The sequence below is a fragment of the Colobus angolensis genome, unplaced genomic scaffold, assembly GCF_000951035.1.
Source record: "Colobus angolensis palliatus isolate OR3802 unplaced genomic scaffold, Cang.pa_1.0 Scaffold104, whole genome shotgun sequence".
Lineage (NCBI taxonomy): Eukaryota > Metazoa > Chordata > Mammalia > Primates > Cercopithecidae > Colobus > Colobus angolensis.
In genome coordinates, this window is record NW_012111364.1 from 2,385,597 (window position 1) to 2,409,737 (window position 24,141).

Consider the following 24,141-nt stretch of genomic DNA (forward strand, 5'->3'; position numbering starts at 1 on the left):
CCATTCCTCCCCACCCTCCATTTCCTACCCATCTGGAATAATCTCTTCTGTGAAGTTGAAGCACATTTTCAGATGTCTCAGCTGCGTCAAAAGGCCAGACCTGTTCAAGTAACTTAATTAGTGTAGCTTTGATTAATGTCCCTCAGAGTTTTTCAAACTTTATGTTGATATATATTCATTATAATGCAAAAATCTGAAGTGTATAGTTTGATGAATTTTACATGTGTATATATCCACATAACCACCACCCAGAGCAAGATATAAAATGTTTCTAGCAAGATGTATTTCCATAACTTCGTACCTGTGAGATCATCTGTGTTTTTGCATGTAATTTGTCCCTTTTTATTCCTGTATCGTATTCATTCCCTTGTATGCTTATGCCATGATTTATTTATCCATTTGCCCATTGGTGAATATTTGAGTTTTTCCAGGTTTTGCTATCATGATTAAAGCTTCTTTGAACATTCTCACACATGTCTTTTGGTGAACATATGCACTCCTTTTTCTTGGATATATACCTAAGGGTGTATTATTGGATCATAGAGTAGATTTCTGTTGCCCTAGTAGATATTGCCAGAAAGTTTTCCAAAGTGCTTGTTATACTAATCCATACTCTCAGCAGCTTGTATAAAAGTTCCCATTGCTTCTTGTCTTCACCAAAACTTCGTAATGTCTCTTTTGCAGGTTAGTCATTCTGGTGATATCTATATCTATCTGATACAGTTATATAGTGATAATCTCGTGTGAATTATTTTGCAGTTTTCTGAAGAATAACGATTTTAAATACCTTTGCATATATTTATTGTTGTTCCTATTTGTTTTGCTGTCTGGATATCCTCTTTTGTGAACTGCCTGCCTGTTTCAAGACTTTGCCAATTTTTAAAATGGGGAATTTGTCTTATCTTACTGATATGTTGCAATTCTTATTTTCTTAAATATGAGTTCTTTGTCAGATCTTTCTACTTAAAACATCTTATAGCTTGTGACTTACTTTCCTTTTTTTTTAATAGTGTCTTTTGAAAAAGTGTTCTTGATTTCAATGAAGCCTAATTTGCTGATATTTTTTCTTTTATGGTTAGTGCTTTTTGTGTCCTGTTTATAAATATTTTCCTACTTGATGGTACTCAAGACTTAAAATATAGTAATATTAAACATTATAGTCTCCAATATGGCTGACATTTTGATAAATATGATAAACTTTACATCATACTGCATGCATATTTATTAGCTATAGAGGTCATCAATTTTTAGTCATATAAATTTGATCTAATCTCTCAGGTACAATATGATTTGTTACTTGAATTCCTTATATGTTGCTACTGCTTTTTCTTATGAAAATGTAAAACCCAATACTTAATCTGAAGTGCTAAAACTTGGATGTATGCGTGTTCTCACTTATAAGTAGGAGCTAGATGTTGAGAACACATGGACACAAAGGGGAAGAACAGACGCTGGGGGCTACTTGAGGATGGAGGGTGGGAAGATGAAGAGGATCAGAAAAAAATAACTACTGAGTCCTAGGCTTAGTATCTGGGTGATAAAATAATCTGTACAACAAACTCCCATGACACGAGAGCTTACCTATATAATAAACCTGCACATGTATCCCTGAACCTAAAATGAAAGTTAAAAAACAAAACAAAACTTGAGAATACACGTTTTGCTAAATATGTTCAAAGATGTAATAAATAATAGAAAACCATTTGTTTAAAAAAAAAGAAATGCATGGTTAATGTATTACAAAAGTGTGTCATTTAGTATTTGTTATTCTAAGATGTCATGTACACACACACAACATGCAGATATACACTGGGAGACAATTTTCTTATAGAGTACTACTTTATTTGTTTGTTTGCTTATTTATTGATTTGAGGCAGAGTCTCACTCTGTCACCTAGGCTGGAGTGCAGTGGCACGATCTTGGCAACCTCTGTCTCGTGGGTTCAAGTGATTCTCTTGCCCCAGCCTCCTGAGTAGCTGTAATTATAGGTGAACACCACCATGTCTGGCTAATTTTTGTAATTTTAGTGGAGATGGAGTTTCACCATGTTGACAAGGCTGTTCTCAAACTCTTGGACTCAAGTGATCTCCCCACATTGACCTCCCAAAGAGCTGGGATTACAGGTGTAACCCACTGTACTGGGCCTAGAGCACTACTTTAAATTCTTTGTGGATTTTCTTTTCACATTTAAAAAATGTTTACCCAGGAAATTGAGGACACATAGACAAATGTAAAGAGAATAATGTTAATTCCCTCCTGCCCTTCAATTGGCTTTTACCATTTATCAATATTTTTCTAATCTTATTCATCACTTTCCTCATAAATAATTACTTTTTCTAGAGTATTTTAAAGAAAATTCTGGATATTTTATCTGTAAATATTTTATGAACCTCTAAAATTAAAACTTTTTAAATTCAGCTACTGTGCCATTATCACGTCCAACAAAATTAACAATGATTTATTAAATTCTCTAATAACTAGTCTATACTAAAATGTCTTATTTATTGCAGAGTTGTCTTTTTATAGTTGGCTTGTTCAAATCAGAGTTTGAACAAGTCCTCATAATTGATTCTTGAGGTCCTTAAGCCTCTTCTGTCAGAAGAATTAGAGCTTTCTGACTTGGTAAAGTTAATGCACAAAAGTATTCTTGACATATGGAGATATACAAAATTTCTCTTTTGTTTTTCTTTTCTCTTTACTTTGAATAGGCGTACTAAACATGTATGCGCACACACACACACACACACAACATTAAAAAATGCTTTAAAATTGTATACCTAGGATAATTATTTTATTATTATGTGTTAATTTTCTCTTAGATCACTTAAGTAAAGTTTACCTATTTGGCAAATTTGTTTTCTAGAATATTTCAGATGACTCTTGATTGCCATTGAACACTTGTATCAAAATTATATGCATATAAAACAAATATTATTTGTTTTTCTGAAGCTTGGTAGTTTGTGATATCAAATTTTTATATTAAAAATTATATATAGCATTCAAGCTAATGCAAGTTTATAATTCTGTAATGGCATAATTAGATTGAATGACAAATAACATCATAAACCACAAAATTCCTCTTGTCATATCTTTCTTTTTGGAATGTGGACTTAACATACTGTGTTTTAATTTCAGTTTGTATAAGAGTTAGAATAAATCTCTACAGCATGTGTTTCTGTTACATTTATCCTTTGACTATTCATACCTGTGGATATTATACGTAAATTACAAAATCTATTCTTATGACTCTTTTTTCCTTTTTTAAACCAATTTCCCATTTATACCAAAAATTTAATTACTCTGATAAGATTTCTAATAAGCATTTCTTCATTTTCATATTGAAGAATAAAAAAAAAGCTTTTTTTTTTTTTTTTTTGAGATGGAGTCTCTCTGTTGCCCAGGCTGGAATGCAATGGTATGACCTTGGCTCACTGTAACCTGCACCTTCTGGGTTCAAGCAATTCTCCTGTCTTAGCCTCCCAAGTAGCTGGGATTACAAGAACCTGCCATCATACCCAGCTAATTTTTGTATTTTTGTAGAGACAGGGTTTCACCATGTTGCTCAGGTTGGTCTTGAACTCCTGACCTCAGGTGATCCACTTGCCTTAGCCTCCCAAAGTGTTGGGATTACCGATGTGCACCACAGCGCCCGTCCTATAGCATGTTTTTTAATTATTGGATTTAAAACTGTGATTCCCTTCCCATATACGTATTTTTTAAGTTTTCATATTTTGTGATGTAGCTTTGTATGTTATTAAACATAAATGCATATAAGCATTTATATGCTTTAAGTCACAGTAAAAAGGTGAAAACATCATTTCATATAGAATAATTGTTTCATGGTAGATTACATGTGACAAACAACATTTACGTATTTCTCAGATTTCATCTTCACAGTTTTGGTAATTAGATAGGCAGATACTTAATCTCTATTTTATAGATGAGAACTGGCTTCAAAGATGTTGACTTTTTGCCCAAAGTAATATCAGTCACTTCTGGACCTGCGCCTGGATTTTCTTTGTCCTAGTCTAGTTGTCATTTCATTAAACTATTATTATTGATGCAGTTGATATATTTTACTTTCAATAATGCTTAAAATTGTATTTTGGTCTTTAGTTGATTCTTGGCTAATCAGTTGTAATTTTTCTGCTTTAGTCATTGTAAAGCTTTCTGATATGTTTTCAAAATGTACTTTCTTGAAACTGAGCTTCTAGCATTGTTAATATCAGTTAAGCAAACTACAAGTGACTCACTTAAGTAATGAGAGAAAATTCAAGCATGCATTTTGTTATACAATAAAGGCAGAAAAGGAGTATACGAAGATTTTCTGAAATCTTCTGCTACTGAAATTCATCAAATGTGATTTTTCTTACATATATAATACGAGATGTGAATGACATTTTCAACAAGAGAAGTAGAACACATTAATCTCCATAATTCCTAACAGCATTTAATTTTTGTGTGCATTTTGTTCTTTTTTCCAGTGGCTTTTCATGGCCTACCCCTGAAAATCAAGAAAGAACCCCACAGTCCGTGTTCAGAAATCGGCTCTGCCTGCAGTCAAGAACAGCCCTTTAAATTCAGCTATGGAGAAAAGTGCCTGTACAATGTCAGGTAAAGCCACCAGGTGTTTGTATATAAGATAGTGGTTCTTGTTGAATCAAAAAGTCCAGAATAATATGAAATCTCAAGTCATATTTTATGAGTTACATCTTTAATATGTAACAAGCTAATTAGGTAATGCATTTAGCAGAATTCTAAAGAACCATTTACCATCAAAACACACACTTTCGATTCATTTTAAAGCAATTTTTATCCAGATCATTAGTTGCTTTTCTACTGTAGGGATGCATCTTGGGTTTGAAAAAGGAGTTTTACTTGGCACAAGCAGCTTTTGAAAGTTCCCATTAGAATGAATGCATTATACACTTTAGATAGAGTTTGTAGAAAAAAAAAAAAAATGAAACATTTGGCAGGCCTAAGCAGTACATTAGTTATCTGTCAGGTTTTGCAGATGATCTATAAGATGAGTTCATGGACAATTTGCAATAAAACTGGAATTTCATAAGACTTAGCAGAGGCTATTATCTATTAAAAAGCTGGTTGTTCTGATGATGATAATAAAGGGTGGTGCAGTAAAAGTACATTGTTCATTTGTTAGAAAATTTTATCACATATATGTTCATTAAAAACCCTTCAAAGTAAATTGCATGATGCTACTTTTCATATTGGCCTTTAATTGCATAAAGAAAAAGTTGGCTGTTTCTGCTGAATATTATCACTCTCAATTACAGTAGAAACTTAATTCTTACAAGGAGTTTGGAAACTTACACAAATGATTCCAGATATTCGTACTGTTTTATAAGTTATGTCAATTCAGATTCATCATACATTATGACCCAAAGGAATCTTCTATTAAATATTTCCTCAGATATTTATTGCATGCACTGTTTATGTCCAAGATATGTAAGATTCTAGAAACATAGGCCAGACGTGGTGGCTCATGCCTGTAATCCCAGCACTTTGGGAGGCAGAGCTGGGCAGATTACCTGAGGTCGGGAGTTCGAGACCAGCCTGACCAACCTGGAGAAGCCCCGTCTCTACTAAAAATACAAAATTAGCCGGGCATGGTGGCGCATGCTGTAATCCCAGCTACTCCGGAGGCTGAGGCAGAAGAATCGCTTGAACCCGGGAGATGGAGGTTGTGGTGAGCCAAGATTGTGCCATTGCACTCCAGCCTGGGCAACAAGAGAGATAATCCACCTCAAAAACAAAAAAGAAACATACACTTGTGCCATTATGGCAGCTGACCAATGCTCAGATATTTTATTACAATTTGTTCTTGCAAACTTGTGTTTTGTGTTTGCTTTTCTAAGAAGTTCACCAGAGCCCGAAATTATGAGCAGGCTCAAATTGAAACTGCAAAGTTTTATAAAAAAAGGTCTCTTGTAGAAGCTAACTATCAAAGCATACTGAGTTCAGATAAGACAGTATTGATCGATCTGAGTTTTATTGTATAGTTTAGTTTTGTTTTTGCATTTTCTCCTTACAAGTACTGTGTATCCACAACATAATTATTTAACATATTGAGGACTTTCTAGTCAATGCCAGTTAGATATAGAATTGTCATTGCCTTTCAGGATTAATCAGAATTGTGATTGTGAAATCATCACTGTTTTATATGCCATCTCTGACATCCATAAATCAATAATAAAGGAATTCCCTGAATATTTTGAGTTTCTTTTTGGGGATGAATAATCTCCACAGTGATATATGGTATATGCAATAAATTGATACTTCCATCTCTATACAGAAAATATTATTGAGTACAGCATTTCATGGGGGAATACTTTCATTTTTTTCTTCATTCATGAGAATGAGTTAGGTTAACCATTTCACAAAAGAAGTGGGTTTTTCTTCAGAAATACTGGTAAAGAACATACGTGTAACCAAACATGCACTTCATTATATGAACATTGTTGACTTTGCTTTAAAGCAAGAGTGGGCTTGTGCAGCATGTATTCCTTTACTCCTTGTAAAAGATTTTTGCAGGTGGATATAATTCTGTTGCATTGATGGAGCAATAGAATAAATTATTACATAATTTAATTCAAAAGGAAATATTTCTTTCTAAAGGAAAAAAAGTGTACTGATGATTGCTTTTTATTTTATTTTACTTATTTTTTTTTTTTGAGACAGGGTCTCACTCTGTCAGCCAGGCTGGAGTGCAGTGGCGCGATCTGGGCTCACTGCAACCTCTGCCTCCCGGGTTCAAGCGATCCTCTCACCTCAGTCTTGTGAATATCTGAGCCTACAGACATGAGTCACCATGCCCAGATAATTTTTTTGTATTTTTAGTAGAGACGGTGTTTCACCATGTTGCTCAGGCTGGTCTTAAACTCCTGTGCTTAAGCGATCCTCCCACCTCAGCCTCCCAAAGTGCTGGGATCACGGGCATGAGCCACTGCGCCCAGCAAAATGAAATACAGCATTCTAACTTAGAAATGTCCTGTTGTTAAAAAAATTTAAGGAAATTTAGTTTTAGTAAAATATTTTATAGATGACAAAAACTAGTTAAATCACATTCCTGAAAGTTACACATAGGAAAGCAGTTTAAAATCATAATATAAAAATCAAGCTTACTCATTTTATTATTTTGTAATTGTGAGTGTTTAGGAGTTAGACTATAATAGGATTTTATTCCTAATAACATTATTTTGTACTTATTCTCCAAGAAAGTTTAAATATATGAGACATTTTAATTGACCTCATTAATCTTCATTATCCCATATGAGGAAGTTAAGGCCAAGCATCATTTATTTAATATAATAAAATGAAAATAAAGTAAAAGCATTGCCTTCTTAAAATCCCACCACAAGTAAAAGCAAGCCAGGTATAGTCTCTACCTTATTAAGCTGATGTTAGTTATTATTTTAAAATCTTACATAATATAAAAGAAAAATGTAGTGTTAGAGCTATTTAATGATTCAGGAAAGATCTATCAAACTTTCTTGAATAGATATATCAAGAGTAGATGGAAAAAATACCACTACTTTTCTGGACAGTAATTTTCCTTATACTAAGTTGTTTGTATATGCATTAAAAATACACATTTAATACTTGCTCTGTTACAAGGTTTTGCATTAATTATCCTATTTTCTGTTTAAGAGTGTTGTGATTTTTGAAGTTTATCTGTTCTGGATTTAAAAAAACAACAGCAACAACAAAGTTTTCATTTCCATTTGACTTAAGTTAAAATATCTTTTCTTCCTTTGGATTAGAAACTTTTTAAAAAAATAGCTCCAAAGAAAGAAATGTTCTCTTTTCTTTTGTCCCCTGGGTAGTGCCTATGATCAGAAGCCACAAGTGGGAATGAGGCCCTCCAATCCCCCCACACCATCCAGCACGCCAGTGTCCCCACTGCATCATGCATCTCCAAACTCAACTCATACACCGAAACCTGACCGGGCCTTCCCAGCTCACCTCCCTCCATCGCAGTCCATACCAGATAGCAGCTACCCCATGGACCACAGGTAACCTGCAGATACCACTTTTCTAGAAACTGTTTTTTGCATTCTTGGAAAAAATTTCTATTAACAGTTCTGAAGACCTAGAGTAGATTTAAGGTGAGCCTATTAATTTTGCACATCTGTGCAAAATATTTTTAGAAAGAGCTCACTCTATCTATACTTATAATTTGTGGAGAAAGTCATTTATAAACATTCCTTTTATAAACATTTAAACTGGTTGCTAAAATGGAAAATTAATCTATCTACTGACATTTGAGCATTTCCCTTTCGCTTTGCTTGAATTAAATTGCTTCACTTAAACTTTAAATCAGATCATCCCATTTTTATGAGCATATGTGTGTACTTCTTCTGTAAAGTTAGGAGACTAATTTTAGTAGGTAGCTTATGGAATTAGGTTTTTTACCTTATATTGAATGGTTCAGCTGTACATAGTTTTGCAGAATAGAACTTATTTGATTAAAACTGTTTACCATCCTTTCCGAGTGATGAATATTTAATATCAGTAGACACATGACTCTGGACACTGAGAATATACAATTAAAGAGATAGAGACTCAATTAGTATTACTTAGAAAGGAGCAAGACAGGAAACATAGCATAGATCTAAGGAGAATACTGTGTTAGGTAATTCGTGACTCCTTGAGATTAAGAAATTCATATTTAAATAAAATATTAAATAAAACCTGTAGAGGTTCTGAGATGTACTACCTTAATATACAGCTTAAAATCCAGGTTGCTCATATACAGTAGCTCTCCTTCTTTATCACTTCTGCCTTGTGCTTTTACATGCAGTGGTGTGCTGGTAAATGTTTAGCCTGCATGGGAGAAAAACAAAAAGGCCTCATCAGTAGCTTTTGCTGGGTCTGTGATGTACATATTGCTTTCATGGCCCACAATGAGCCATCACTGTGACAACCCTGAATGCCGACTTGCAAAGATGCAATAGCACAGCATAATGTAGTATTTCTAGCATATGGATACGGGAGACATAAGTAAACTCAGGTGTATAACTGGTAATGAAATGTAGTAAAATAATTAGAAAGTGATGAGTTTTGCATTTTTATCTTTTGTTTTTAACATTGTTTTGATTGTGAAGTTGTATAATTTAACTCTTAATAGTGGCTGTGTTTAAGAACTGGCTCAAAAAGTACCTGCAAATTTAACAATAAGTCAGTGCAAACTGGCTCTGAGACACCATTGTAAAAATAACTCAGCCAAAGGAATCTTCTAGATCAGCAGAGGAAAGCAGAAGATGTGCCACTGGCAACTTTCTGAAAATAAGGGAGCACTCAAGTCTGCTTTTTATAGGTTTTTTCATGGGACTCAATCTCAAATTCAGAAACTCATTTTGCTATAAAGGGCATAAGATGAAAGCATTCTTTACAGTGTGATACAAAGCCTTATCTTTTCCACTCTTGTATCCATCACTAAGTCCTCTTGTGGAGTAGTTATCAAATGCTTCCTATGATCTTTTTCTTCTCACCCCATAGCCTTGAGACTTTGTCAGAGTGCAATGGTATGTGCATCTGTGTAAACAGTTTTGTAAATACAGATGAAAGAATTCTTATTGCAGGGTGGGCCATCAAACAGATGCACATTGTGCACCGCTAAAAGGGAACAAAAGTATGAACAAACAAAGTTTTATTTTCTCCACTACTGGTGACTTCTCGGAGTTCTCGATAACTGAATCTCACTCTTCTGATCAGTGCCAGAATTATAGATTGTATAATTCACTTTTTGTGCAAACTGGTTATTTCTTAGGGAAGGTGACTGCTGAATAAGCAGTGTGCCTGGTTTTAGGTGACCTAACTTGAAATGATTTAGCCAAATCCATTTTAGTTTCTCTACTTGAAGTCAAATATTTGAGACTGAGAACAGCCGGCCCGGAACTCCAAGAGGGAAGCTCGGGGTCTTTTCCCACTGACCCCTGACTGAGTTTTGAGGACAGTACCAGCTGGCCAGTCCCGGGAAAATCTCTAAAGCCGTATGTTTCTGAGGAGGATTTCTTAGAGCGCTCTGGCCAACAAATGACAGTCCCTCAGTTATAAATGGCAAATTTGCTCTGGGAACAGATCCTTTCCCCAGAACACCCCCTCCAGCCAGGCACCCCACTTCACTCTGGGAACGCTTTATGGCCAACTGGCCTGCACCCTGCTTCCTTTCCTCAGCCTCACTCTGCTCCTCGGGCCAGCCCTTTGGCACTTTTTCCTGAACCCACTGTGCAGGAGCCCTGTCTCTCTTTCTCAGTGTTTCCACCACTTACACCCTGTTTTTCTTTATCTGGGAGTTCATCAGCATGTTCTCTGTATCTGTTAACTCCTTTCCAGAAGCTTCTTGAATCACTTTCTCTTTACCATTGGTCAGCGACTCCTAAGAATTGCACCGAAACCTTGCAACTTCTGGGAAGCATGCGAGTTTGATATATACATGTTCCCCAGCAACTTCCAACTGGAATCAGGTCGACTCCTAAAAACAAATGGCTTGATTCCTTACAAAGCTTTCAGTTACAAGTATTATTAACTTCCTTTTAAGGCTTCACAAGTGAGCCAGTTTCTTATTTTAACTTTAAGTTACAATTTTCTGATTCACTCCTTGACAGTTCTTAATGATAATTTCTGTTTCTTTTTTTGGCTAATGAAATAAGCAAGAGAAGGGAAATGAATGCAGTGCCAGTCAGCCTAACTGCTCTGCAATATCCGAGTTTCTAAGTTTATTTTCTGCAGGTGTAGGTGGAATTTCAGTGCTTTCCATGACTGCCAGTGAGCCTAGAGTTAAATCACAGGATGGAGTGTTCTTAGAAATGCTAAAGCAATTGCTTTGCCATTCTTTAGCTTTTACCTTATTTTCATTTAACATTACCGAAATTAAATGCTAACTTTCCAAATTAAAGTCTCAGGAATGCTTTTAGTAGGGGGGTTAATAGGCTTATATTTGCTCATAGAAATGTTTTATAGGTTATTTTTAAGCACTCCTGGGGCATTTTTAGAGCACTTTTAAATCTTTAATTAATCCACATCTTTGTGGTGGGTCAATGATATTATGGATGAGAAACACAGAACAGTATGATTATGTGATTAGCCAATCATTATAAAGTATAACCAAGAACGAAGAGGCATAGGACTCATTTCTAGCCTTCTGCCGAGGCCTCAGAACTTCCTCATATCCTAACAGCGGGACTTGCCCCAAATCTATACAACACTATATGTTATTTTCACCTTTGGAGATCAGCTGTGTATTTACGCTTATTTTTATCACCCTGATACTGTATTTGAATCTATTGGAAGCCAGTATGGTCTGCATTGCTGTTTGACAGTAAAGAGGTAGTCTTTTTAAAACCAGCTTGGGTTTGAGTCCTTATAATAAACAGTTTTGTTTATTGCTAGAAGACAATGTTAACTAGGACATTGTTGAGGAATTGAGAGTCCTGCTGATTTAAGAAGAGTCATTCCTCTCTTGCTTCCTCAGCAATGGATGGTAATGGAAGGAAAACCAATAAGTAGATTTTTGTTTGGTTGGTTTTTTGTTTATTGATCAGTTTGGTAATAGAATTAAAAGATAGAGGATGTAGTTTGAGATCAGACTCTATTCCTCCCTCCCCTTTTTTTTCTTGTATATAATCATTTCAGACCCTTTTGTGTGGAAATTATCAGTGATCCAATTGATTTAGAACTGGTCGTTTTAGCCATTAATGGGTGTGTGTGTGTGTGTGTGTGTGTGTGTGTGTAAAACCCTCAAGTTGTTCATTGCTCTCCAATCTTTACTCAAAGTACATCTTTAATTCATATACTGCAACAGTGCTGCAAGAGACTGATTAGAAGGGGAATATAAGTCATATGATTAAAAAATGTAGAGCTACTAATCCAGGAAAGAAAAATGTAATGCTTGTTAAAGATTTACACTTCAGGTCAGCTGGTATCATGTTCATTCACTAAGAAATGAAAAACTGTATCAGTATTTTAAAGAATCTTCCATGTTACCATTTCATCTGAAACACACTCTCTTATTCCCTAGATTTCGCCGCCAGCTTTCTGAACCCTGTAACTCCTTTCCTCCTTTGCCGACAATGCCAAGGGAAGGACGTCCTATGTACCAACGCCAGATGTCTGAGCCAAACATCCCCTTCCCACCACAAGGCTTTAAGCAGGAGTACCACGACCCAGTGTATGAACACAACACCATGGTTGGCAGTGCGGCCAGCCAAAGCTTTCCCCCTCCTCTGATGATTAAACAGGAACCCAGAGATTTTGCATATGACTCAGGTAGGCCCCTGCTCTACTCAAATTACATTCAAGGCACCTTTTCACCTCCCCTGTCACATTGGTTAGTGTTGGTATCAGCCTGGGTAGCTCCGGACCATTTTTTAATGAGATCTTTCAGATATTGTCCCTTCATTGAAACTTCATCTACATGTAAAGATTTAGACTATCAAGTCATTTTGACATGAGGTGATGGTTGAAATAGTGTCTGGAAACAAAACCAGTTCAAGAAAAATACATTTTACAGAATCATGCACAGTCTCAGCTTGAGAGGGACATTGCAACGTTTTTTCTTAATTCTGCATTTTTTTCCTTCTTATTTTGCTACGACAGTGCTACTTAAGATACTAAGTGTTCTTAAGTAAGAGTTCTCACATATTAAGCGGGGAATAACAGATTATTCGTAGAGCTTAGCTTTGTCTCTGTGAGCTAGAAAGTAGTACAAAGCAGCACGTCAAGTAGGGGAGAGGGGTTTCCCGAAAGGAGGGAGGGTTTAAAATCTTTTCCAAGCCGTACACAATGGCTCATGCCTATAATCCCAGCACTTTGGGAGGCCGAGGCTGGCGGATCATGAGGTCAGGAGATCGAGATCATCCTGGCTAACATGGTGAAACCCCGTCTCTACTAAAAGTACAAAAAAATAGCCAGGCGTGGTGGCAGGTGCCTGTAGTCCCAGCTACTCTGGAGGCTGAGGCAGGAGAGTCGCTTGAACCCGGGATGCGGAGATTGCAGTGAGTGGGGATGGCGCCACTGCACTCCAGCCTGGGCGACAGAGCGAGACTCGGTCTCAAAAAAAAAAAAAAAAAAAAAAAAAAATCCAAATAGTACCACCAACTTTGCCAATATTTGAACCTTGAGACTTTAGAAGAATTACTTAACTCTGCTGAGTTTTTCCTTCTATAATCTGCCAAATCAGGACATCTGTTTTTAACACATCTCAGGTATTTTGAAAACTAATCTATGAAATACAAGCTAATGTTTATAAGGTTGCCATGTACCTGTAAAATATTGTTAACATTATTGTATCTGTGGTCAATAGATGGTTGTGGATGTGGACATATTTGAGAACAGTATCATTTCCTTTTGTCTGGATATAAAGTTTGGGCATTCTTTAGGAAGCGACTGTTGCTTCCTCTGCTGAGTTTTTCTTTTTCTTTTTCTTTTTTTTTTTTTTTGAGACGGAGTCTTACTCTGTTATCCAGGTTGGAGTGCAGTGGTGCTGTCTTGGCTCACTGCAAGCTCCTCCTGCTGGGTTCACGTCATTCTCCTTCCTCAGCCTCCCGAATAGCTGGGACTACAGGCACGTGCCAAGGTGCCCGGCAATTTTTTTGTATTTTTAGTAAAGACGGGGTTTCACCGTGTTGGCCAAGATGGTCTCCATCTCCTAACCTCGTGAACTGCCTGCTTCGGCCTCCCAAAGTGCTGGGATTACAGGTGTGAGCCACCGCGCCCGGCCCCCTCTGCTCAGTTTTTGTATCATTAGTCTACCTGAGTAAAGAAAACTATCTCCAGGTCTTGAGTTACCAGTTTGCATATAAGATTACCTACTTGATAATGAACTGTCCTTAAGGCTCTTCAACAGAGAACCCTATGACTTAGAAGTCTCCTTCTAATCATCCTTCTACACTGGCCAATAAGTTCAAAGGACGAGGGGAATTGGCCCCCTTGAGGCATGCCTCAACTTCTAGAAAGCATGCAGGTTCCCCAAGACCTATGAATTCTCTGCCCAAGTGGCCTTAAGTCTACTTCCAGGGCCTGAGTGAGTTCATCCCAGGCCCTGTTTTCTGAAAAGCAGAGCACGTTGCTCCTATATATAGCCCTAGATTCAAGGGTGGCTAAAGGGCAGCTGTTTGTGAGGGCGTGAGGATGAATCTTGATGTGTGAGACTCTTACAGTGTGGCCCAATATTGAGCTCAAGGATAGGAAGAGACACAAAATTTAGGGTGTGCTAGGATCTGAAGACTGGGTACTGGCTCTCTTCATACCATACCCTTCCCGGATCATTTTAGAGATTTCCTCAACTACTAAATTTGACAGAGCTGCGAGGCTGTTACGGTATATAGTTGCAAAGATGAGGAGACATCTTATTTATCAGTTTGCTTGGCTGATTTATAATTTAAGAAATTTTAGCAGATTATATAAGGGTCTTTATTTGAATTTTTGTCTCAGGGACTGTAATTTGGGGAGTATCTTGAAATCCCCCTTGTGGTTTCAGTTTAGAATCTTTTGTATCTGTCCATTGGTGTCTATAATGAAGAACCCTGCAATACAGTGGGCTTTATTGTAAATAGTATACATTTCTCTCTGTAAATTTCAAATACTGTTAATTAATATTATCCTTATTCCCCAAACCACATTTTAATTTGTTGTAGTTTTTAAAATTAATCATGATTTCAAGAAACTTTATGTGGAAATCATATAAATTATCGCAAATAATCATTCCAAAGAACATGTATAGCATAGCACTTAAAATGTTTCTTTTTGTGCTCTAGAAATTTTTTTTTTTTTGAGGTGGAGTCTCACTCTGTCACCCAGACCGGAGTGCAGAGAGGTTCGTTCTCAGCTCCCTGCAACCTCTGTCTCCCGGATCCAAGCGATTCTCCTGCCTCAGACTTCCGAGTAACTGGGATTACAGGCACCCGCCACCACGCCCCTCTGATTTTTGTATTTTTAGTAGAGACAGGATTTCACCATGTTGGCCAAGCTGGTCTCGAACTCCTGACCTCAGGTGATCTGGCCGCCTTGGCCTCACAAAGTGCTGGGATTACTGGTGTGAGCCACCATGCCCTGTCTAGAAATGTTTTTATATGTATGATACCAAAAAGAGCAACATTGAAACTCTTCTTTTTTTTGAGACAGAGTCTCGCTCTATTGCCAGGCTGGAGTGCAGTGGTGCAATCTTGGCTCACCACAACCTCAGCCTCCTGGATTCAAGTGATTCTCCTGCCTCAGCCTCTGAAGTAGCTGGGATTACAGGCATGCTCCACCATGCCCGGCTAATTTTGTATTTTTAGTAGAGACGGGGTTTCTGCAGGTTGGTCAGGCTGGTCTCAATCTCTTGACCTCATGACCCGCCCGCCTTGGCCTCCCAAAGTGCTGGGATTACAGGTGTGAGCCACCTTGCCTGGCCTGAAACTCTTTTCTTGATTCTGTGATTGCTCCATGTATATCTTCTCCTCATATTTATATTGCGTATATAGTTATATGTAGTGTGGTATTGAGAATGTATAACTTTTCTTAAGAAGATGTGAACCTAATGGAAAAGAGATTTTACGATTCTAATAAGGGCAAAATATAGAATCTTGTGCTGTAGGAATTACATTCATACATAATACGGACTTCAGAGCCAGTCACTCTTTGACCCTCAAAAGCACAGACAGTCATATATAATCTTCAAAACATAGTCCAGCATCGGTTTTTGAAGGTATGTATGGCATCTCTTTTGTAAGTATGCCATGTCTTGGAGATACTTGTAAAATACTTACCTAAAAAGCTGTTAATTTTATATTGTATTCTCCCCTTTAAACTATATTTAAAATTACCAAAGTTGTATACCACCTTTGAGTTCTAATTTCAATATTGCCAGTAGGATGCAGTTGTGTTTTGCTTGAATAGGTAAATAGTAAAATTATATCTTTCTGATAGGATTTAAAATAAATATAGTAACCCCATAACCAGGACCTATGAAAACTTAATCTGTGGGTATCAAAATGTATTTTGCTGGCCACGAAATTGCTGCAGTTAAGTTGACACATCTGTATATGTCATGCATTTTAATCAACAAGTATGATCTGTAGATATTTTGGTTGCTTGTTGTTAGTTTTTTCATCCCTGCTGAAAGTACACTTAATAACCTTTGAGGAAATCTAATGTATTTATCACTGAATCACTGATTTCTTTTTTCACTTATTGGTGTTGAACAAATAGCACATTAGGAAGCACATAGATTTATATGTGGTTTAAAAACAATGTAGAAAGCATTTTCTTTTGTATTTGTATTTGTATTTTGAGACGGAGTTTCATTCTGTCACCCAGGCTGAAGTGCAGTGTGTGATTTCGGCTCACTGCAACCTCCGTCTGCCAGGTTCAAGCAGTTCTCCTCCGTCAGCCTCCCAAGTAGCTGGGACAACAGGCATGTGCCACCATGCGCAGCTGATTTTTCTATGTTTTTAATTAGAGATGGGGGTTCACCATATTGGCTAGGCTGGTCTCAAACGCCTGACCTCAAGTGATCCGCCAGCCTAAGCCTCCCAAAGTGCAGGGATTACAGGCATGACCCACTGCGCCCTGTCGTAAAAAGCATTTTCAAAGTCAATTACGATCTCAGCATCTACAATCCGAAGGCTATTCTTATGGAAGGCCTTTAGAACTCTTTACTGCTTAATTCTATACACCATAAATGTTGTGAAAATAAAAGAAGCCTCGTAAGGGAAAAGGTAGCATGATTGTGCTCTAATAAAGCCTGACATTAATTATGACATGGGAAATGGAAGGTCTATTAGTTATAATTATAATTACAGGAATGCAATTTCAACTGCCTAATATTTAAGATAAAAAATGCAAAATACTATGTTAGTAGAGTAGGAATTTTTATTCAGGAGAAAAGGAAAAAACTTTGATCAGAAGACAGTAAGGAAACAAGAAATAGATATTTAGGGCCAATTTGATGAACCAGTACAGTATGATCATGATTGTATCATACTAGGTTCTAAAAGATCCAATGCAATCCATCTATTATTGTCCCTTTCCTTCTCTTCTCTAGCCTATTGTGCTGCATAAAGCAGTACACATTTTTTGTTGTTGTTGTTGTTGGTTGGTTGTTTTTTTCTAAATCCAACATTTTTTTTTCATGCCTTTATGGCCTAATGCCCACATAACAAGTGTTAAATACACATTGAGTGCTTCATCTGCAGTGCCTCATGGAGATTCCCGTACAAAGTATCCTATTTTCTTAGAGTCAAGACTGTTTTCTCATTTTCATGACCACATATGAGGTTTTGCAAATTCATAATGTCCAGTGAGTCAAATATTTTAGATGTTTATAAAAATATATTTTATTAGAGCTGAATGTGTTAGTTGGTTGGTTGATATTTTGCTTTTTTTGTTTCATTTTATTTTACTTGTTGATATCTTACAGTAGATTTTTTTTAGAGGGGTAGTGGGCACATGAAACTAAACTTTGACTTTAGAAAATATCAGCACACAATGTTCACATGTTTTGATGGGGGTAATTTCACTCTCAGGAATTTATTCTAAGAAATAGTGAAAGATGCATAGTGAATGTTTGAGAGAGACAGAGAAAGCAAAATATTAAAAATATATACTAGGTGAATGGTAAAGTAAGTTATAGGTACCTGTAAAAGAAATATTACGCAGCCATTAGAAGTGAGATTTTTGAAAAATATTTAATGAAATGAGACTACTGAGTCTGTAAAAGTATATAAAACATAACATAAAGCATAACTCATGCAAATTAAGAGCCAGTGCAGAAACACCGTGGCTGTATATAGGTGGTGATATTATAGGTGATATTTTTTATCTGTGAAGTATTAATATTTTATATTTTAACAATGCTTATGTTCTGCTTTCCTAATCAACCAGAATAAGTATTTTTTTTTCAAAAAAATCAATCCATTTATAGTTGAAGAAGATAAGTGTCCAAACTCACCATGTCAGTCCTATAAATGAAAACAAGTAAAGGATGTTATAGTCTCATATGTTGTAAGCGTAAATGACTTTCTATTGGTTTGTGTCTTGGACTGCCTTAGAGGAGGGAGGGAAAATAATGCCCTGCTTAGTGGGATTCATGTTCCCCTTGCACAGTGCTTGCAATCCTACCATTAGGATTTTATTCCTTTGCATGTTGTAGTGTATTAAAAATCTTTACCCAGGAGTTGGTTGGAGGAATAATATACATTAATAAGGTGTTTTTAGCCCTTAAGACCTATTCTGTTATCCTAATTAGTTTAAACAATGCTTCTCAGCCTTGTGGTGGAGCAACTTAATCATGGTAGGGAATGAAGAGAGGAAAAGAAGAACTTTCTTTTCTTTTTTTTTTTTTTTTTCTGAGACGGAGTCTCGCTCTGTCGCCCAGGCTGGAGTGCAGTGGCCGGATCTCAGCTCACTGCAAGCTCTGCCTCCCGGGTTCACGCCATTCTCCTGCCTCAGCCTCCCGAGTAGCTGGGACTACAGGCGCCCGCCACCTCGCCCGGCTTGTTTTTTGTATTTTTTAGTAGAGACGGGGTTTCACTGTGTTAGCCAGGATGGTCTCCATCTCCTGACCTCGTGATCCACCCGTCTGGGCCTCCCAAAGTGCTGGGATCACAGGCTTGAGCCACCGCGCCCGGCAAAGAAGAACTTTCAAACGCAAGAGGAAGACAGCTAAAATAAGAAAATGAAGGACAATGCTGCGAACTTTGAGCTTGGAGAGAATAGAAAATAAAAGCAGAGGGTAGGGGTGAGAACTCAACATTATATGTTTGCCAAAGAAAATGTTTTTGCATTTTTAAATTGTGTTTCTTAAGGCCACTCCTGCCCCTACTGATGAGGCCTTTTTTCAATTTGGAGGCACGTAACTCTTTGGCGGCAACTGTTGTTCGCCCTATTTTAAATTGGGAAGTTGACACAAATAAATGTTTCATAGAATTCTAAATCCTTTTATCATGAAAGCTCTTGAAGTTCACCTACTTCAAACTTCTTCTCCACACCCAAATTTTACAGATAAATATCTGAGGTACATCCAACTGAAGTAACTTACCGTCAGTTACACAGATATATTGTGAAGCAGCCAAAACTAAAATTAGGATTTTCTAATTGTTAGTTTAGTACAGAGTTCATGATTTGTCTTTCTACATAATTGTTCAGATTAAAGGGAAATACTGACTGTTTTTGTGTGGTTTTCGAAGGCTTTTCATGCTCCAGGGCAGTAAGAGCATCTGCTTGAAGATGTGAGGTGTGCTTTCACTAATTTGGGAGGAGCACATTTCACATTAAATAGTGCCCGCATTTTACTCTAAATGTTAGGTGTTCACTGCAGTGAGGTAGAAAAATATAGCAATTCAATGATATAAATGAGGAAGATGCATTCTACTTTCTTTTAAAAAATATACCACGAGCATTCTTAAGAACAGAGATTATCAAAGAAGTGATCTTTTGTGATCTTTTGAGATTATCAAAGAAGTGCTCTTTTGAAAAAGGCTGAAAAATAATGAGAAGAAAAAGTGGCTAATTAATGACCCTTCCAAGCTCTAAGTCCTTGATTGCATGAACTTAGAGCTTGAGTCTTCTCATTGGACCTCACTCTTTCTTTCTTAATGCCCTTGATGGCTCAGTGGCTTACACTTCACCTTGAGCTGTGCTTTTCAGACCATTGTCAGCTGAATCCATTTTTCAGGAGTAAGCTTATGAGGGACTACTGGATCTCAAACAGATGTAAAGAAAGCTGGTTTTGAGGAATAGGGTGCTTCTTCCATTCTTCATTTTATTTTATTTTTTATTTTTTTTTTTATGTTTTTTGAGGCAGAGTTTCGCTCTTGTCACCCAGGCTGGAGAGCCATGGCGCAATCTCAGCTCACTGCAACCTCCGCCTCCTGGATTCCAACGATTCTCCTGCCTCAGCCTCCCGAGTAGCTGGGATCACAGGGGTGCACTACCACGATGCCCGTCTAATTTTGTATTTTTAGTAGAGACAGGGTTTCTCCATGTTGGTCATGCTAGTCACAAACTTCCAACTTTAGGTGACCTGCCCGCCTCAGCCTCCCAAAATGCTGGGATAACAGGCATGAGCAATCGCGCCCGGCCCATTCTTCATTTAAAATCCATCCATTATTCACCCCAACAACCCCTCCCAAGCTCCTCATATACGTCTTTATTACCCTATTAGGGCTTTGACAAAAGCCAGTAGAAAAGCCTGTAAATTTAGAGAACAGTTATCTGCCCTTAGCACATCGAAAAATTATGTGTAGGCAGAAAAATGATGAAATAAATACTGAAAAAATATTTACCTCATGTTAAATATGTTAAAACTGGAATATGTTTAACATTCATCTGTCAGAGCTGACAAATCTATCTGCTATTCACATAGGCCCAAGCTGGCACTTTAGTCAAGAAATTTAAATACTCTTGGGTTTCTGAAATGGCAAGAGAGGAATGTTTTTATATTGTAAATGTTGTTCTATGTTTTGCTGTGTTGGTGGATACTCATCCTAATCAAACAGTAGGAAAAGCAGTGAAGTAATTCCTAATGCTGCCTGTAGTAGTAAGCATTGCTTGGACTTCCCCTTGCAGAGTTTATAATGTTTTGAAAGTGAAAGTTGTAGGATTAAATCATTGGATAATGCGGCAAGAACAACACGGTTATCTTCTGCATCTGTATAAAAATATAAATGAGTAGTGTTTTATAGGTTTGGAGATGAGGTGTCAGAGCCTCAGTCAACTAACTAAACTTGCACCAAACCTAAGAAAAATATAACAAAATTCAGAGGGCTAAAATATCCCAGTTATTTATTTCTAAACGATTACTATTGCATTTATGACTACTACTCGTCTAGCAATATCTCAGAAATTGTGTCATCAGGATATTTTACCTTAAAAAACAATTTATTACTGTTTACTTACAAGAGGAGATATGTATTCTAGGGAAACTAACCTCATATTTTCCAATACATTTTTCTTTCATCCTTTCTGAACAATTGGAGCACACGTAAACAACCAAAAATATTATCCAGGAAACAGAAAGCATACAGTGATTACAAAAAGGAAAGTGGTTGAAAGATACTAATTAAAGTCAGATGGAACACAGGGAGTAGAAATAAAGGTAACTGATATTTAGTTTGAATATCCAAGGTTTGCCCATAAACTAGCAGGCTTTATTATTTCCAAAATGAAAAGCCCATGATCAATAATTTATCCCTCTTGAACATTCTATGTGTGTGTGTCTTGTTTTGTTTTGGCTGATGTTTTTTAAAGAGATGGGGTCTCGCTGTCTTGCCCAGGTAAGTTGCTAACTCTTGGCCTCAAGCAATTGTCCCTCCTTAGCCTCACCATGGTTGGGATTACAGGCACATACCACCACTGTTTGAACATTCCAGTGTCACTTACTATTCAGTGTTTTCACATTGAAGAAATTATTTTATCTTAGTTATTTTTTAAAAAATTGTATTGTTACTGGGATTCTAGTTAGGCAGCTAAGGAGGAAAGGAAGTAGGATAGTATTTTTCCATTCATATTCCCTTTGAAAGTATGGAAGAGTCGCCAAGTTATTATGAATGTGTGCCTTCTTCTCTTCTCAGCAACCACGTAACAGTCTCAAGGCCCGCCGCCCTCTTATATAGTTATAGGAGAAGGCCTAGATTATAAAAACCACAATATCTAGAATTCTCAACACCTAAACAAATTATTTCAATATAGATAATGCATATACTTCTCAATCTATTATGAGTTTTATATGTTAATAATTATAAAATTGTAATTCATGTATTACATTGATCAGACTTTAAATACATTGAATAATATAAGTTAAGCAACATATTACAATTATTTTAAATATGAAATATTACATTTGAAAATATTCATCTTGTTTGTCATTTTTATTTACATATTTTTGAACCACCTTAAGGAGTAATTCCTTAGAAAATATTGAATATTTTTAAAGTCCTGGAAAAAAAGTCAACAAAAAATTAATAATTCGGTATACATTCACTCTTTAGTGATTTTCCTCTGTCCCGTATATTTTCTGAATGGTGGGTTCATCTCCCACCTGCCTATGTTAAGTATTTTTGTTTTGAGCTCTAACATATGGCCATAAATTTATTTATTCTGTATGACTTTATTTATCAGATATTAGAAATTGGAGGTTAAATATTTGTCATAATGCCATAATAAATAATCCTTCCCAGGTTTAAAACCAAAGATTGGGCAATTTTTATGTTTATCCTGTTCCTTTTCTGTAGGCATGGTAAGGGATCTGTTGATCAGTGGTTTAGAGATATACACAGGGACTGTTTACTGCAACCTTTTTCTCACATGGCTTCAGGTCACTGAAAGAAAAAAGTGATTTTTTCCCCTTTGGAGTTAAGGATCAAATTATAAATGACTGATAAAACCCATTCCATATTTAACACTATTCAGGATAGGACTGACTCTTCATAAAATATTTCCATTTCCATAATTACTCATATATTGCTTCCTCCCCCTAAAAACTCTGGATATTTTTAAATATTGCCATCTTCAGTAATTTCCAGTGCAGCAATGATTATGATTCCATGAACTTTGGCCTTTTGTACTTGATATGTAACACTTCCAAAGGCCAAACTGTGGCCTTATTCCATTACAAAACATCATTTGCTTATGGCTACATTTTCTCCTGAAACATGGCCACTCTTTTCCCTCCTAACTCTAAAACTATTGCTGAAAGAAATTCAAGTGTAGGATCACTTGGGAACTTTAAAGAATGAGCTATTGAACTTTCAGAAAATGTTAACATCCTAGCTCTTTCTCAATATCCAAAGATAATTTTCTTTTACTCAGCCAGTGATTTGTGGACTAGTAGATCACTTAATCTCTGATTTTTAGGTGCTTTAATTGTGAAAAGTGACAGTGATGTCTTCCTAATTGATTTTGTTATTATAATAGAGGTCATAGATTGGCCTCACAATTTGACTTTGCCTTTTATTGCTTAGCATGTCTCATATGAGTTTTCCTCATTCCTTTTGGAGTTAAAATTGCAAATCTCCCAAACCAGTACTCTGGCCCACTATATCAGTTTTTCTAAGAAATCCTTAAATATGCTCTAAATCTACAGTTACAGTAAGTGGCATTGGCTCTAGTGATTTGATTTGAGAATTGAGAGTACAGTCTGGATTTACTCTTTATGCATTAACACAGGCCAAATGGACAGGGACTGCATTTTAAGTAAGTAATGGAAGGCTGAAGGCTGTCTTAAACCAATCATACCAGTTTTACCCATGACTGATTGATCCCTAGGGGCAGAGCCCTGTAAGCATTTCTCTTACATGAATGGACGCTATAGAGCCTGGAGTTTCATTCATAAAATGGAGACTGAAAGGACACACACACACACACACACACACACACACATACACACTCACTCACTCTTTCTCTCTCTCTCTCTCTCTGGAATGTCCATTTATACAGAGCTGAAGGGTGTAGTGTTCCATCAGCTGCTGCTTTTGCCAGTTGACTGGAAGTAATGATTAATGCTCATTGGTCCTGCTTGCAAGTAACCTGACACTATTTATGGCCTTGCAGTGTTCCTAATGTATAGTGAATGAGAAGACAACATTCTCAAATCAGAAACATAAACAGGAACTGGTGGGTCTGAATTCCATTCAAATATGTCATTTCAGCCTCACAGTGTTTGTCTAACTTGGATTTTACAGGCAGGAAAGGGGGAAGGGATGGATAATCTGCTTGTGAGTTGTACTAGCTTGGAAAAAGGCAATTAGAAGGGGGTGGAGTGTGCTTTTATAGTGTGGGACTTTTCGTTTCTTTTTTAATAAAACAACCAGGATATTTAGGCCCAGAACACTTATTTCAAGTGGGTAAAGTGAACATACATCTGTTTTTCTAAGTGGAACTGAGATTTGAAATTAAATGAGTTTAAAGATACATGTTTGGATCTCTCTCTGTGTGTGTGTGTGTGTGCGTGTGTTGGTGTGTGTGTGTGTCTTTGTGTGTTTTTGTCTGTTTCATGAATGTGAACAAAAGAAGAACTTATAACTTTTTAAAGTGTTTACATAACTAAGTATATGATTTTAGCTTTCGAATATAGTTGTAGAATTTTTACACTTACGTGATTTCTATATTTAAGTGAGTTAACTAATAGCTTTGAGGAAA

The 24,141-nt window shown here is 36.6% G+C and overlaps 1 protein-coding gene across 5 annotated transcripts in view; it reads left to right on the plus strand.

Moving 5' to 3' along the window:
* ETV1 (ets variant 1) overlaps positions 1-24,141 on the plus strand; it is a 99,395-nt gene that overhangs the window by 46,779 nt on the left and 28,475 nt on the right. For 4 of the 5 annotated variants that reach the window (XM_011942841.1, XM_011942834.1, XM_011942848.1 and 1 more), the window contains 3 exons: positions 4,485-4,614; positions 7,845-8,033; positions 12,041-12,288. In XM_011942841.1, the coding sequence (XP_011798231.1) occupies positions 4,485-4,614; positions 7,845-8,033; positions 12,041-12,288 (567 nt within the window). The remainder of the gene's footprint in view (positions 1-4,484; positions 4,615-7,844; positions 8,034-12,040; positions 12,289-24,141) is intronic. The other variant, XM_011942866.1, reaches the window with a different exon arrangement.